Source organism: Jaculus jaculus, chromosome 1 (assembly GCF_020740685.1).
Source record: "Jaculus jaculus isolate mJacJac1 chromosome 1, mJacJac1.mat.Y.cur, whole genome shotgun sequence".
Classification (NCBI taxonomy): Eukaryota; Metazoa; Chordata; class Mammalia; order Rodentia; family Dipodidae; genus Jaculus; species Jaculus jaculus.
The window spans coordinates 7,286,884-7,301,888 of record NC_059102.1 but is presented as its reverse complement, the minus strand read 5'-3'; the positions used below and the strand labels follow the sequence as shown (position 1 = coordinate 7,301,888).

Sequence of the window (15,005 nt, the reverse complement as noted above, 5' to 3'; positions counted from 1 at the left end):
ACCAGGCCTTCCCCATCTACATCTCAGGAAGGGACAGCGCAGCCCCGCTAGGCCACGGCTGCCGGCGACACCAGTAGCCCGCAGCATGTCCGAGTCAACACTGCATCAAGGGCGCACACCAGGGAGACCAGAGCCATGTGGATTGGTGAAAATTGCTATTATTCCCAATTATGATTTCCCACCCTGAGAGAAAATTTAAAGACATTATAGCCCTGGTTATCTGTTTCTGGAATCTTCATCGTTAAGAAAGATCATGTACATTTAGGAGTTTTACAACTTGCACTGTGGTGACACATGAGATAATGTTGCTCATGACAAGAAGGGGCGAAGGTTTTCTTTACTGTGAGTGCGGGGATTTGTACAATGTCCACCTCGTGAAGACAGAGGAGGTGGGCAAAGGAAAAATCAATTCTTCCCTCATCGGTTTCAAGAGAGAACGGGTATCTATGTATCTGCTGGAAAGCCATGCTCCAGGACGTAGGGTCCGCCCATGCCACGTGAGTGTGAAGTGCTGCAAGTGTGTCTCATCGCCCCTCTCTCAGGAGTCTTCCTAGGTGCGTATTCTGGAAGCCTGTTCAGGAATAGCACATGGCAGCTCCAGCCGAGTGAGGTGGTGCCCACCTTTAATCCCAGCACTCGGGAGGCAGAGGTAGGAGGATCACCGTGAGTTCGAGGCCACCCTGAGACTCCATAGTGAATTCCAGGTCAGCCTGGGCTAGAGAGAGACCCTACCTCAAGAACAAACAAACAAAAATACCATGTGGAGAACTTTCTGTCCAGTGGCCTAATGAGTGGAACTAAAATCGCTCCAACAGTGTCCATGGACTCCCACATGGCGCCTGCAAAGCAGCTGAACTCTAGCCAGTCAGCCTGGAGCCCGTTCTGCTCGGGAGGGTTTCAGAGAAAAGAATCAGCCCCATCCCCCTGGAGTATGAAGACTGCTAATAGCAAAAGTAGCCACAGGGGGCTGTCAAGGTCCCCTCAGATGTGATGCTGGTTGCAGATAGGAAAATACCCAGGTCCTCCCAATCCCAGTGAGCACCACCCCATTTGCATTAGGGCTAAAAGCCTCTGCCAGGACACAGACCAGCAAGCACATGCTGGAATCCCAGTGTAGGCTGTGCCAGGATAGACTGTGGTGGTTAGAGCAGACGGGCCATGCTGACAGATCCCAGGCAAGAATCCTATGGTGTGGGGAGAGATGCTATTTTTTAATAGTTTTTTACTTTAGAGAATGAGAGTGAGAGAGAAATGCAGAGGGAGAGAGAGAATTGGCACACCAGGGCCTCAGCCACTGAAAACTCCAGACATTTGTGCATCTAGTGGGCATGTTCAACCTAGCACTTGCTTCACCTTTGTGCGTCTGGCTAATGTGGGGTCTGGAGAGTCGAACATGGGTCCTTAGGCTTCGTAAGCAAGCGCCTTAACCACTAAGCAATCTCTCCAGCCTGAGAGATGCTATTCTTATCACTCAAGAAGAAATACAGCTCACTGGAAATTAGCTTCTGTGTGAGAGTACGTGTGTAGTAGTCAGTTCCAAGTTGCTGGGGTGAGCATCCAAACCTGTTAGTTTATGGGAGGAAGAGGTTTATTTCAAGCTTACAGATCCAGGGGAAAGTTTCATCAATGGTGGGGAAAGCTGTTTCCATACATCCAAGCAGAGAGAAACAACCAAACAGCCAGAGCTCAGACTTCTCTGCCTACTTTTGGGAGGAAATTTAAACCCATCCTCAAACACACCTCTGGCCTGGACCATGGGATCCACCCCCAGTGATGCCTCCTTCAGACAGGAGGCTGGACATCCAAGTTGCAAGCTTAATAAAGTACCTGAGTCTTTGGGGGACACACATTCAAACTACCACAGCATGCAAGCCAGGGTGTGTGTGTGTGAGTGTGTGTGTGTGCGCATGTATATATGTGGCAGAGGACGTGTCCCAAACACTAGGTCAGCCCCTGTTCAGTGGAACACAGTTTTCTAGTGAACACCTGAGCACCTGCTTGTCTTTGGAGTGAGGGTCAGGAAACAGTTCTCTGCTCATCTTCTCTGTCCTTGCTGTGCTCAGGGTATTGAGAAATCATGTGGAAGGGCCCAAGGTCTCATGGCAGCCTCTTCCCCTCAGAGATCCCCCTTCCAGCACATAGAGCAGAAAAAAGATTCGATCCTGGAGACATTCAAGACCACCACCAGTCCAGTCCCACCCTTGTTACTCAGAGGAGGAAAAGAGCTCAGAGCGTTTATGATGCTTGTCCACATTCACTGAACTAGAAAACAGGAGATTACTTGACTCTAAAAATGGTGTTCCAGGCTTCCCTGGTTTCTGCAGTAGTAAGATGAGGCTCTGTGATGTGAAGCCCTTGCTAAATGTGAGTCTCTGGGATTCGTGGTTATTCCGAGGGATGTCCATCCACAGGAGGCGGAATTAACCTACACTATTTTCCTGAAGAAAAACCACTTCTAGGACCAGCCGTGTTACAAAGCTATAATCAGAAATCTCTTCTACACTAGGCCAAAAATAACTTGAGGGAATCTCTTCTGTTTTTGCCCCTCTGCTCTGGGATGGATGTTTGAGGCCTGGCTCTGGTTATTTTTAAAGATCCTTTGGTGAAAATTGCTGTAATTCATGAGAGATAATATGAAGATCATGGGGTGTGCCCACTGGGGTCTCACACAGCAGCGCAGGCTGTATGATTCTAGAATCTTCATCAGAAATGAAGATGAAGCGTGCAGCCTGAGCAATCCCTTTAAAGAGTAGAGCAGGGATTGTCTTTGGAACATGGCTGCCTGCATTTTCCTCTGTGCAGTAAGCATGTGGACTCGAGCGTGTCAATGGTTTAATCAATGTGAAAGCCGTATCAAAACTGCTTTAAAGATCTCACTGAGCATCCAATATATCTACAGTTGTTAAAATTAATTACATCATTTAACATTTCCACACACATTATAATTTTAAATGTTTTACAGTCATTTTTATTAATTAATAAAGCCTTAATGGACAGAAATTGCACTGTAAAATTATTATCATATGCTGCATTTTCAATTTTACTACTATTATTTTTAGTTATTTTCCCCAAGTGGAAAGTCATTGGTTCATAAACCAGTCTCTCTTTTAGAAAGTACAACTAAAAATCAGAAGTTTACACAGAGGAGGAAAAAGAAAAAGAAAAACAGAAAAAAAGAAGTCTGGCTACTCTCCTCTCAAACAGACTTGCTTTCTCCTCAGAAAGCCAAGGAATCTCAAGGCAGCCCACGTGGGAAGGGGGGACTCTGCCTGGCCCCAGAAACAACAGCAACAGTGAATTGCAGACACGTTACCCCAGAAGACAGAGCCCAGGACCCATGGATGCTTTTGCTGCTGTTTGGCAAGGGGATATCTCAACTTCCCCCTTAGAAAAAGTGCCGCAGTCACCTTCCTCTCCCTCCTCTTCCTCCTCTCCCTCCCTCCCTCACTTGTTATATTCATGGTGTTAGCCCATACACATCAGTATGTGACTGAAAAGTGAAAACCCCAATGTATGCAGATTTTAACTCCAGTGAGGCAAAAACACCTGGGCATGGAAGGCAAGTTATTATCCTCACCCTGTGTTTGAACGTGACATGGGCCTGGTCTAAATGAGCTGCTCAGGGGGCTGCTGTTCCCTTGGCAATGTGAGTGCCCTGGCACTGTTGTCAGGAAGGTGCAGACACGGCAACACCTCAAGCTCTGTCCAGTCAGACTTCGGCAAAGCTGCCTCTGGTGGAATGTGGGCAGAGCAGATCAAAGTACTTATCTTGAAATGCCTACTGGAAGAGGGTGTGTAGAAGGCGCATATTGTCCCCCACCCCAACGTGGGGCACTTACACCACCAAGCACCCTCCTGCGAATGGGCACCTACTCACCCGCCCGGTAACTCCAGCCAGGAATGTGGATGGACAGTTGGCTGGCATGGCTGCTGGCTTGACCAGTTGCATGGTCCTCTCGCTCTTCCCTTACCATCACCTGGTTACTTCCAGCATCTGCAAACTCTACACTTTCCAATGGAGGAGAGCCAATCCAAGGGCATGTGCCATGCTCCAAATGTACCCTCTCCAGTGCTGGGTTTTCCTTCCAGTGGCTGTGCGGCAGGCCTTGGAGGTCCTGTTTCCCCTCCCGGGTCTCCTGCTTCAGCTCTCCGCTCATTGGCTCTCCGTTGGCTATGCTGCCGACTCCATCTGCTGTTAACCTGTGGGAACTACAACGGAGGTTGAGCGACAGGACAGATCTGTGCACTTCGGGGCTGGCTATTCGAGGCTGCTCAAGAGGGACCCACAGAGACTTGTCCAAATAGTAAATTGCGCTGGGACACTGGCGTGACACCCTCAGGTGGACACAGGAACTGAACACCAATGGGCTCTTTCTTGATGGTGGGCTGTTTGAAGAAACCACGTCTTCCTTGTTATCCAGGTGGGTGACCCAGTACTCGTGCCCTGCCCGCAGCCTCGTGGGGCACTGGGGCACCTTCAGCCTTACCACGGAGCCATTTCTAGGGAACCCAGCACAGGCACCAGGTCCACTGTACTGATGACGCGCGTGGAAGCCACTGGCCAGGGTTGGAGGAACCTGGAGTACCGCGTCCTTGCTCCTGCACTTGAGGCACCCTGGGTCTCCAGCAGTGCCCCACACTAAAGCGCTGGTCGGGGGGCCCACACGCCGGGCTGTTATGGTGATGGAGGCGAACCCCCTGCTGGGGCCTCTGCCAAGGCTGTCCTCTTTGGCTGGCAGTACTGTTCCCAGTCCTCGTTCATCGGGACTTGGAATTCCCAGTCTGTCGGGAGGTAAAGCAAATGACCTGTGAATGCTCACTGCGCTGTGGTTGGCCAAAGCTGGCTTCGTGGGACACAACCGAGGCTGAGCTATTGCACGTGACAAGGCCCCGTTTTCCTTCGATTTCTTCTCATCCATCAGCTGTGAAATGACCAGAGATGAGATCATGTTTGTGTTTTGTGATGCCAGAGTCTCCTGCAAATAGAAAAGACCTCAGTTACTCAGTCAGCCCGTAGAAGACAGGCAGTGAAGATGCCGGGGGCCAAGGCAGGGCAGGGGAGCCAGGCTTGGAGCCCGGGGATTTCTCACCCAAGCCTTTCTCAAGTGGAGCACTCTGAGTGCTGGGAAACCCAGGTATGTTTGTGAGGGAGTCGTGTTCTGCGAACGTTAGCCCAAGTGGGGGAAGGGATTGCTTTTCTCTTCTGAAGTCTTAGCTAATTTAACCAGGTACTCTGTCAATGGGGATCCTCAACTTTTGATGGTCACCTCTACCTACCAGGCCCCCGGGCCCCCAAATACAAACTTGCAGCGTCAGTGAAAAGGGAAGACAGAATTGAGGAGGTGGTTGGTACTTGGGGTGGCGGGGAAAGGAGTAAGTGGGCCATGAGTCAGCAGCGGAGTGGCGGTGAGAGCGAGTGCGGTGAGACGAGCCCCTCCCTCCCTCTGCTCTGCCTTCCACCTTTGCTGATTTAGGCTCCTTCAGTCACTCAGAGAGCAAGACAATGGAATTCACATAACCGAGTTCAAGCTTAGACAGTCACCCCGACCTACACTGTGACAATCAGTTGGTTTCATTTATCAGGACAAGGTGGGGGCACCACAAAGATTGTATTATTGTATTATTCTATCTCAGCGCTCAGCTGCATACACCTGAGATTTTGTCCACTAGTTTAGAATGCTCTAGGCATCTCATGCTTCCTAACCAGCAGATCATAAGTCCTAACAGCAAGCCTCTGCTGGGTCCAGAATGATGTGATACTGAATAAAGCTTCTTAACCAGGTTGAGACCAGGTAGAATTTCACTGTCCTCACTGTGTTTTTGTCGTCTCCATATGATGTGCTATAGAAGACAGACCACAGCCCAGCTCATAGGATACACAGGACCTAGGGCCCCACTTTTAGGCATTTAAGATGGACCCTCATATGGAGGAGTGTGGGCTCCGAGATGCCAGTAGCTACCTGACTTCTGGGGCGAACAGAGAATTGGCTGTGAGAACCCAAAGGCGTAACCAAGGTGCCCAGCACTGAAGGCAGCAGGTGTCGAAGCCCAGAGTGCAGAGAATCACCTGGGACGCCAGAATCGTGCCAGGATGGGGCCCCTCGCAGCCTCATCCCAGTGATTCTGATGCAGGTAACTGAGGATATCATGGCGGAGCCACAGGGCGGCTGGCCCCCAGGCCATCTCTACAGAACGCTTCTGGAGGCTGGGAGCTCTAACGTTGACAGATGTGACAAGTGGGCAAGGTGGAATTTTTGTTTTCTTCATGGCAGGATTCATATTCGTTTGTTGATGAATTCAGGCTCCTCTCCCAGATGGGCAGTGGACTGGACATCCATGCGGCCACAGGCTGTCCAGGCCTCATGTCTGTCCCGTCGGGTCAGAGAAGCCCTGCCGTCTGCGGCCACTTTGTTTTTTAGGATGCAGGACAAGTTGCAAATTTCAAAATCCCACAGGAGGTCGGCGAGGAAATGGGGAGTCCATAAAAAATTACTTCACTGCGGACACGACCGAAATCTCTGGTCGTCGGACAAGCGAGAATGAGGACTCTCACCCTCCTCCTGCAGCCTCTTGGCCACCTCCTGGTTCAAGGTCACATCATGGTCCAAGGTCACATCGGGGGCGGGCAGGGCGGATCTCCACTGCACCAACACTGAGCAGGGCTTCCTCTCTAGTACTTCCAAGGCTACATTGCCAGTCACCTGCAGCTTGCAAAATGCCCGGGCCTCCTCCCCAAACCAAGCTCGCAGAACCTGTAGGACTGGCAGCAAGCATCAGCGCTTTGCATACCTCATGAGCCACCAGTGGGTGCCCTGTGTGTCTTTGGCACTCCCCTCTACCCACAGAATTTTCACGGCTGCGACTTACATACGTACAAGAACTCCACAGCGCACCAGGTGCTCGTTTGATGGCGTGCAGTCCCTCCCAAGCTAGATAAATTTAGTTCTGATAATAATTGCTCCCAGGCACCCCATGGTGGGTGGGTGTAATCATACCCAGTAGGAACACCTTTGACACTGGTCTTTGCAAGAAAAACAAAAAGCCATCTTGGAAATTGCAGCATCGGTCTTATTTCATAGTGTGGTGTTCAAGTTTGGACCAGTGACTACTGTGTGTGTGACAAGTGTGTGCTGGCGTCCACACGCAAACACACACACACGCAAACAGCCTTATGGGGGGCCAGATACCAGGGGCTCCCAGAGCCCCCACACTAGCCATAGGACCTTAGAAATATGCACAGCTCAGGGACAGAGAGGAGTCATGGACAGAGCCTGGGGCATGCAGATGCCCTTGTATTACAAGCTTCCACACAAGAGGGTATTGCTCTCTTTGGAGTCAGCTGCCATTTCATTACCAGTTAGCAAGTGACAGTGATTCTGAGTCCACCCAAACCAGGAGAGGACAGCAACAAGGAGCAGCACGTACCCAACTTATCCCTGAAGCTCGGGGATCACTAGGGATGATGGGCGACTCTGTGCCCGAGGCGGGGGTGCCTGCTGAGGGTTGCTCAGTCCCAGGGAAAAGGCCATCTGCCTTCTCTTCATAGGGAAGGTGTGTGTGGAGCAGAGGACAGTAGGAAAGGTGTGTAACTCTAGGGAATTGCTCTTCCCATGACTCAGCAGAAACTAGTGGCTAGCCCATGTAGTCAGCCCTACAGGGCTGGGAGAGCCTCAATCTCCAGCGCTGGCCTCACCATCGGGAGGACTTGAGCTCCACCTCCAAAGTCCGCATGTTAAAGGAAGTCTAGGCATGGAACTAGGGTGTATACTCCAGGGCTGGGAAGGCGGAGACAAGTGGGTCGTCCCTGCGGCTGTTTGCTCAGCTAATGTAGCCTGCTTGGCAAGTTTTAAATCAGTGAGAGGCTGTGTCTCAAAACAGGTGGATGGGGCGGGGGGGGGGGGCGGCGAGGGCTGGAGAGATGGCTTAGTGGTTAAGTGCTTGCCTGTGAAGCCTAAGGACCTGGTTTGAGGCTCAATTCCCCAGGACCCACCAAAGCCAGATACACAAGATAGCGCATGCACCTGGAGTTTGTTTGCAGTGGCTGGAGGCACTGGTATACCCATTCTTTCTCTACTTATCTGCCTCTTTCTCTCCCTGTCTGTTGCTTTCAAATAAATAAATAAAAATAAACAACAAAAAAGGTGGGTGGGGGCTGGAGACATCGCTCAGCAGTTAAGGCACTTGCCTGCAAAGCCTTACAACCCAGGGCCCACATAAAGCCAGATGCACAAAGTGGCACATGCATCTGGAATTCATCTGTAATGGCTAGAGGCCCTGGCATGCCCATTCTCTCTCTGTTTTATTTATAGATAAACAGGTTTATTAATAAAATAAATTTATTTATACATAAATATAAAATAATATAAAATAAATAAATGTGGATGGACCCTGAGGAATGACACTTGAGGTTGTCTTCTGGAGGCCACATGTATGCACACATACATGCACCTGTGCACACACACATGTACACACACACAGCCAACAGTGTAAAGTGTGGTCATAGCTCATTGCACTTTTGCCATGTTGCAGAGCAATGTTCAGTGAAATCAGTTGAGTTCTTCCGAATTGCATAAATGGAAGTCCCTGCATGTCTGATTAGTCTGTCATCAGGTGCAAACTCTGTTATTCACAACATGAAGTTATTGGACACCTGCTACACGCCAGGCACCTGCTGGGAGCACTTGTGTCTCGGGGTTAGCAGGCTTGAGGTAATGCTCGATAGACAATGATGTGACCAAACCTGGGTAATTTCCAGTAGTTAATTCAGTGTTGACTAGAGCTTCCCCCCCACCCCGCCAATATAGAATAGATTGAGAGAAATTCAAAGAGATACTTGGCCTCTCTCCTCTTTAATATCTATAGTACGTATGCAAGATAAGTTTCATTCACCAAGTCCTGTTCACTCCTGGGGAAGCAGAGATAATCAAAGGCAGCAGCTCACCCGTTCAGAAGCCGCACTTCCTGGCTGAGGAATGCGGCGATGCTCATGGTGTGGACAGATTACCACAGCAATGTGTTGCCACTCAGTCCTGGAAGCTGGAAATTCCAGGTCCAGGTCCAGGTGTGGGCAGGGGCACTCCTCTGAGGCTTCTCTCCCTAGCTTGCTGATTGCCACCTACTCCTGGGCACTCAAGTCGCCACCCGAGTACCTGCTTGTGTCCTAACCTCCTCGTTTTAGCAGGAAGCCAGTCATACTGAATTGTAGCCACCAAAATGGGCTTTTTGTAGCTTAATTACTCCTTTAAAAATCCACTTGCCAAATAGTTGTATTCGGAGGCACTGGGGTTTGGGGCCTCAGTGTATGCACTGAGGGTGGGGAAACACCCATCACAGACTACAGCTAGTCAATGTGTCTGAGACAGACAGAGCTGAAGAGGAATGATTTGGTGGCCCTAACCCAGCTGCTGCTTTTACCACTGGATAAATTCTAAAGTCACATCTTTTCTAGATCTTCCCAAGTGGAGCTATTTCAGGGTGACATTCCCTCTGCCTTTCCATCAGGTTAACTAAACATGCCTTTGAAAGAGACTTCTTTCATCTAAAATAAAGTTAACTGATGTAAGATTTGATTTGAAAGAAAGAAGAAAACTGCCTGGTATTTAACATAATGCATGCTCAAGGTCAGTGAGAGGTCACATGAAGAGCTAGGGTTGAGGCATGTTTTGGAAATAAACTATCAATTTCCTGACCATTATCCTCTAACCTTTTTTAAAAAAATACAATTTCTTGTTCATAGATGCTATTTGAAAAATACTGATTTCTTTTAAATGTTTCCGATATGATTCTGCTTTCATAGTCTAATGCTTCCTGTTGGCGGTTTTAGACTTTATATTTACGCCTTAAGGCATATTTCTAGGAAGGGCACAGATTCATAAACTGAAGGGAGAGAGAGATGAGTGGCAGATACTCAGAGAGATCCCATCTTGAGCTGATGGAGTGAGGAAGGCTCTCTTCCTGAAGCAATTAACATCTTCAAAGGAGAAGCAGCGAATCTTGTCTGCACCTCCAAAATCTGTATTTTTCTCCACCAGACAATTCTTTCCTTTTTCTGGGTGGCTCTGTAACCTGCAACTGCATTATTTGGATGCACCGCCCCACAGAAACAGCCTAGCACGGTTATCTCTGCACCTGCTGCAAACCTGCTCACGATCCACAGGCATCACGTCTGGGCAATCATCAACCTGGCGGTGGCACATTCTAAATGCAAGCACATCTGCAGATCGTGTGTATTCGCACTGCACAGCTTCGAGACGGATGACAGGATGTGAGCTCTTCACTCCATGGTGAAGCGATTGTCTCTCAGCACAGTTACTGAAGACCAGAGGAGTCAGGCAGGATAACTGGAAGCAGTGAAAGCTGGTGCACGTCAATCTTTCTCCAGTGTTTTTCTTGTGGTGAAACACACGTATGACAAAATTTATCATCCTAACCATTTTCTGTGCACATTTCCATGATAACAAATCCTTTTATATAATGAGCAGCAATTGCCATTACCCATGGCTATAACTCTTCCATCTTGTAAAACTGAAACTCAATTCCCATTAAATAAAAGCCCTAGTTCTCTTCTGCTCATAAGCCAAGAAAACATCAAGAATTAATCCTCTCTCTCTCCCTCTCTCTTTCTGTGTGTGTAAGCATGCACATGCCACACACGGTGTGTGGAGTTCTGAGGCCACATTGGGTTCACCCTTGCACCCTGGTTGAGGCGGGGTCTCTTTGTTTACTCTGTGTTTCCCAGTCTAGCTGGACTGTGAACATTCAGCAGCTTCTCCTGTCTCTGCCACCCATCTTTCTGTGGGCATGGTACTCCGGGATTTCAGATGCTTGGCACAGCATCTGGCTGGCTCAGTTTGGGGGGCTCCAAACTTGGGTGCTCATACTTTCAATCTCCTCATCTATTGAACCATCTCCCTAGCCCCGACTTCATGCTTTTAAATAATTGAAGTGGAGCCGGGGGTGGTGGTGCACATGCCTTTAATCCTAGCACTCAGGAGGCAGAGGTAGGAGGATTGCCATGAGTTCAAGGCCACCCTGAGAATACAGAGTGAATTCCAGGACAGCCTAGACTAGAGTGAAACTCTACCTCGAAAAACCAAAAATAAATTAACAAAATAAAATAATCATAAAATAAATAAATAAATACTGGAAGTGGGTAAGAAGTCATGGTATGCCTAATTGCTTCCTATATTCTTCACACTGTTGGAGAATTTGTTTTTTTTTTTCAGAAGGTAGCAAGGCCTGAGGAGATAAAACACCCTGCACCTCTGAGTCAAAGCCAAGGTGAAACTACAGAAAAAGTAGGGAGACAAGCCAGAGCACTGCTTCCATGGTGAGCCTGACAAGCAGCACCAGGGTGAAGGAGAAAGACCCTGAGGACACTCAATACCTACTAAAGCAGAGATCCAGAGGCTCCTAAGGGCTCATCACTGAACTAGACCTAAAACTCACCCACATGGAGGAGGTTATCAGCTCAATTCCAACAAGATTTCTCAGTGGCCTTGCAGCCCAAGTATATGGAGTCTTCAGCAATAGGGTCTTACCATCTATTCCTGGTGGGAAACCAAGGGCCTCGGCAATGGCCTATAATGTTTTGGGGGCATCAGGGACATCCCTGGCCAACAACTCACTGGAAGGTATCCCATCCCTGGCACTGAAAATTTTCTAGCAACAATCTACAGCTCCTGAGTGTTCTGTTGTCCAAAAAAGTAGGATTACATATTTCTTATTTATATCCTCTTAGATTTTGATTAGCCATCCCTTCACTTTTACTTCACTCAATCTCTTCCCCAGACCTCATTTTGGGCCTTTTCACCCCCATTAATCTATTCTTCTACTTACATATATACAATACCTATTAAGTGCCCCCCTCCCTTCCTTTCTCTTCCCTTACTATCTCTTTTCTACTGGCCTCTGCTACTGAGTTTTTTCCTCCTCACACAGAAGCCCAGTCATCTGTAGCTAGGATCCACATATGAGAGAGAACATGCTGCACTTGGCTTTCTGGGCCTGGGTTACCTCACTTAGTATAATCCTTTCCAGATCCATCCATTTTCCTACAAATTTCATAACCTCATTTTTCTTTACTGCTAAGTAGAACTCCATTGTATAAGTGTGCCATATATATCTTCATTATCCATTCATCAGTTGAGGGACATCTAGGCTGGTTCCATTTCCCAGCCATGATGAATTGAGCGGCAATAAACATGGTAGAGCACGTACTTCTAAGGAAATGAGTCCTTAGGATATATGCCTAGGAGTGCTATAGCTGGGTCATATGGTAGATCAATCTTTAGCTGTCTTAGGAACCTCCACACTGATTTCCACAATGACTGGACCAGATTGCATTCCCACCAACAGTGTAGATGGGTTCCTCTTTTCCACATCCTTGCCAGCATTTATGGTCATTTGTTTTCATGATGGTAGCCAATCTGATAGGAGTGAGATGGAATCTCAACATAGTTTTAATCTGCATTTCCCTGATAACTAGGGATGTAGAACATTTTTTTAGATGCTTATATGCCATTTGTATTTCTTCTTTTGAGAACTCTCTATTTAGTTCCATAGCCCATTTTTAATTGGCTTGTTTGATTTCTTATTATTTAATTTTTTTGAGTTATTTGTATATCCTAGATATTAATCCTCTATCAGTTGTATAGCTGGCAAAGATTTTTTCCCATTCTGTAGGTTGCCTCTTTGCTTTATTCACAGTTCTGCATGCAGTTCAATGGGAGAAAGAGGAATCACCAGTGAAGATACTCATCAGCGGACATTGCAAGCCTTATAATTGGCCAGCCAGGCCAAATGAGTGAATGGGTGCAATAGTGGCATGTCTGTTATGGGGGAAACCAGCTGCCCTCTAATTGGACTGGAGTCCCGCTCCATGAGAAGGGAATACATCCCTAATACTGAAAACTTAAAACAGGGGTAGTCATAACTCTTAGGGGTGTAACATCTGGTGTTGTCTGGCCAAATGTATATACTATGCTTATCAAATTTCCCAGTAAGCACTTCTGTTAATGTTTACACCCTTATATTAATGCTACTCTCACTTTTGGTTGAGAATATTCTCTTTTCAGGTGGCAGTGACCTTGGGACGACTCAGAAGGTATCATGGTGATGGAAAGAAATGACTGCAGTGCTCAGTACTGCAATATCTGTATCACACCTTCCAAGACTCAGGGTCTAATACAGAAGGGGTGGCAGAAAGAATGTAAGAGCCAAAGGAAGGGCAGGACTCCATACAATATGCTCCCTCCAGACACAAAATGGCCTGGATATCCATGGTCTCACAGTGCCTGACACTACCTGCATAAGACCATCATAAGAGGAGGAAAAGATCAAGACATCAAAAGTAAATGAGAGACTGACTGAGATGTGGAGGGGGTATGATGGAGAGTGGAGTTTCAAAGGGGTAAGTGGGGGGAGGGAAATTATCACCATGGGGTATTTTTTATAATCATGGAAGTTGTTAATAAAAAAATTAAAAAATAAAAAAAAACCTCACCCACCACAGTTCAGGGAATTTTGCAGAAGAGGGGGCAGAAGGAGTGTAAGAGCCACAGGTAGAGACATCATACCGGGAGGCTCTGCCTCCCCCCAATAACTAGCTGACCTCTGCTCCTACAGTGCATAACCCACAACCCCAGGGGAACACTAGCAACTCCTTAGGAGGGATTCCTGCAGAATGGGGGCAGGGAGGAGTGAGGAGATGGTACCAACCCACAATGTATCCATACAAAAAAAAGGAAAAAAAATGATGAATCACTTCTATGACATGGGAACATGCTTATGACAGAATGCTAGGCAATAAAATCAAACTGTAAAAATTGATATGCATTACAATCTCTAGTTTTGTAAGAAATATGAGAACAATAAGGAAAGGCATATATCTGTAGCACTATTTTATCTGTATATTTCTGGGGTTTCCTGAGTCTTGACACAGCCTTGTCATTGTTTTATGCTCAGAGAACTTGAACTTCTTCTAGGCGGAACCTCTGCTCTGTGTGTCTCCCCTCGTAAAGAACTGCTTGCGGGCACGGCGCTCCTGTCACGGCCACGGCGCCAGCGCGCTCTGGGGGGAAGGTGATCGGTCTCGCGTGCGCTCCGGAGAGTGGAGATGGATTGCACTCCCACAGGTGGGGCCTCTGCCAGTGTGAGTTATCATCTCCCAGGGCCTCAGAACACACAGCGAACAGGCTTTAACAGCTCTGAGTTAGGAGGGAAACTTGAAAGACGTACGACAGAGCAGATTGGATGGTCCAGGTAGTCCCAGAGCAGGATGTCAAGGTGCGACTCAGTCACAGAGAACGGCCACATGCGAGTGTGCGTGTGTGAACATATGCGTGGTCTAGGAATCCAGGCTCATGGCCCCAAGGATCTGGTTCGCCATTAATGACCAAATGCTGACCGATGTCGACATCAGTGGACAGGTGAGGAGACCAGCCAGCTCAGCATGAGAAGCAGGAGGGAACAATGGTCAGCTGGAATCTCTTGCATTTTTCTTTTTTGCAATGCTGAGGAGGGAACTTGGGGCACTGTGTATTCGAGGCAAGCTCTCTATGATTATGCTAGATCCCCAGCCCTGGAATCTTTCTTTTAAAAAGTAGAGTCTGGGGCTAGAGAGGAGGCTCAGCAGTTAAAGGCACTTGCTTTCAAAGCCTGAAGGCCTGGGCTTGATTCCCGTGTATGCACATGTAGCCAGGTACACTAGGTGGTGCTTGCTTCTGGAGCTTGTTTGTAGTGGCAAGAAGCCCTGGTGTACACATCCCCCCCCTCAGCTTCCAAAGAAATAAAATGTAGAGTCAGCAGTGTCCCTATCCCCTCCTTGACTCATCCTATTTCCTCCTGAGCCTCCAGTCTTCACTTTGCCCATCCTCCTCCCTCCACCCTGGGTCCATGTTCTTCTCCCAGAGAGCAGGTCAAGCACCTTCAGGAACACAACATCGTGGTACAGGGAGTGCGGTGAGTCTCTCCAGGAAGGGCTGTGCATCGAAGAGACCGCTATC

At 48.1% G+C, this 15,005-nt stretch overlaps 1 protein-coding gene across 7 annotated transcripts in view; it reads right to left on the bottom strand.

Annotated features, from left to right (window-relative positions):
- The window catches only part of C1H10orf90 (chromosome 1 C10orf90 homolog), a 302,122-nt gene that overhangs the window by 67,220 nt on the left and 219,897 nt on the right, over positions 1-15,005 (bottom strand). For all 7 annotated transcript variants that reach the window (XM_045132275.1, XM_045132235.1, XM_045132240.1 and 4 more), the window contains one exon: positions 3,878-4,976. In XM_045132275.1, the coding sequence (XP_044988210.1) occupies positions 3,878-4,949 (1,072 nt within the window). In that variant the 5' untranslated portion in view covers positions 4,950-4,976. The remainder of the gene's footprint in view (positions 1-3,877; positions 4,977-15,005) is intronic.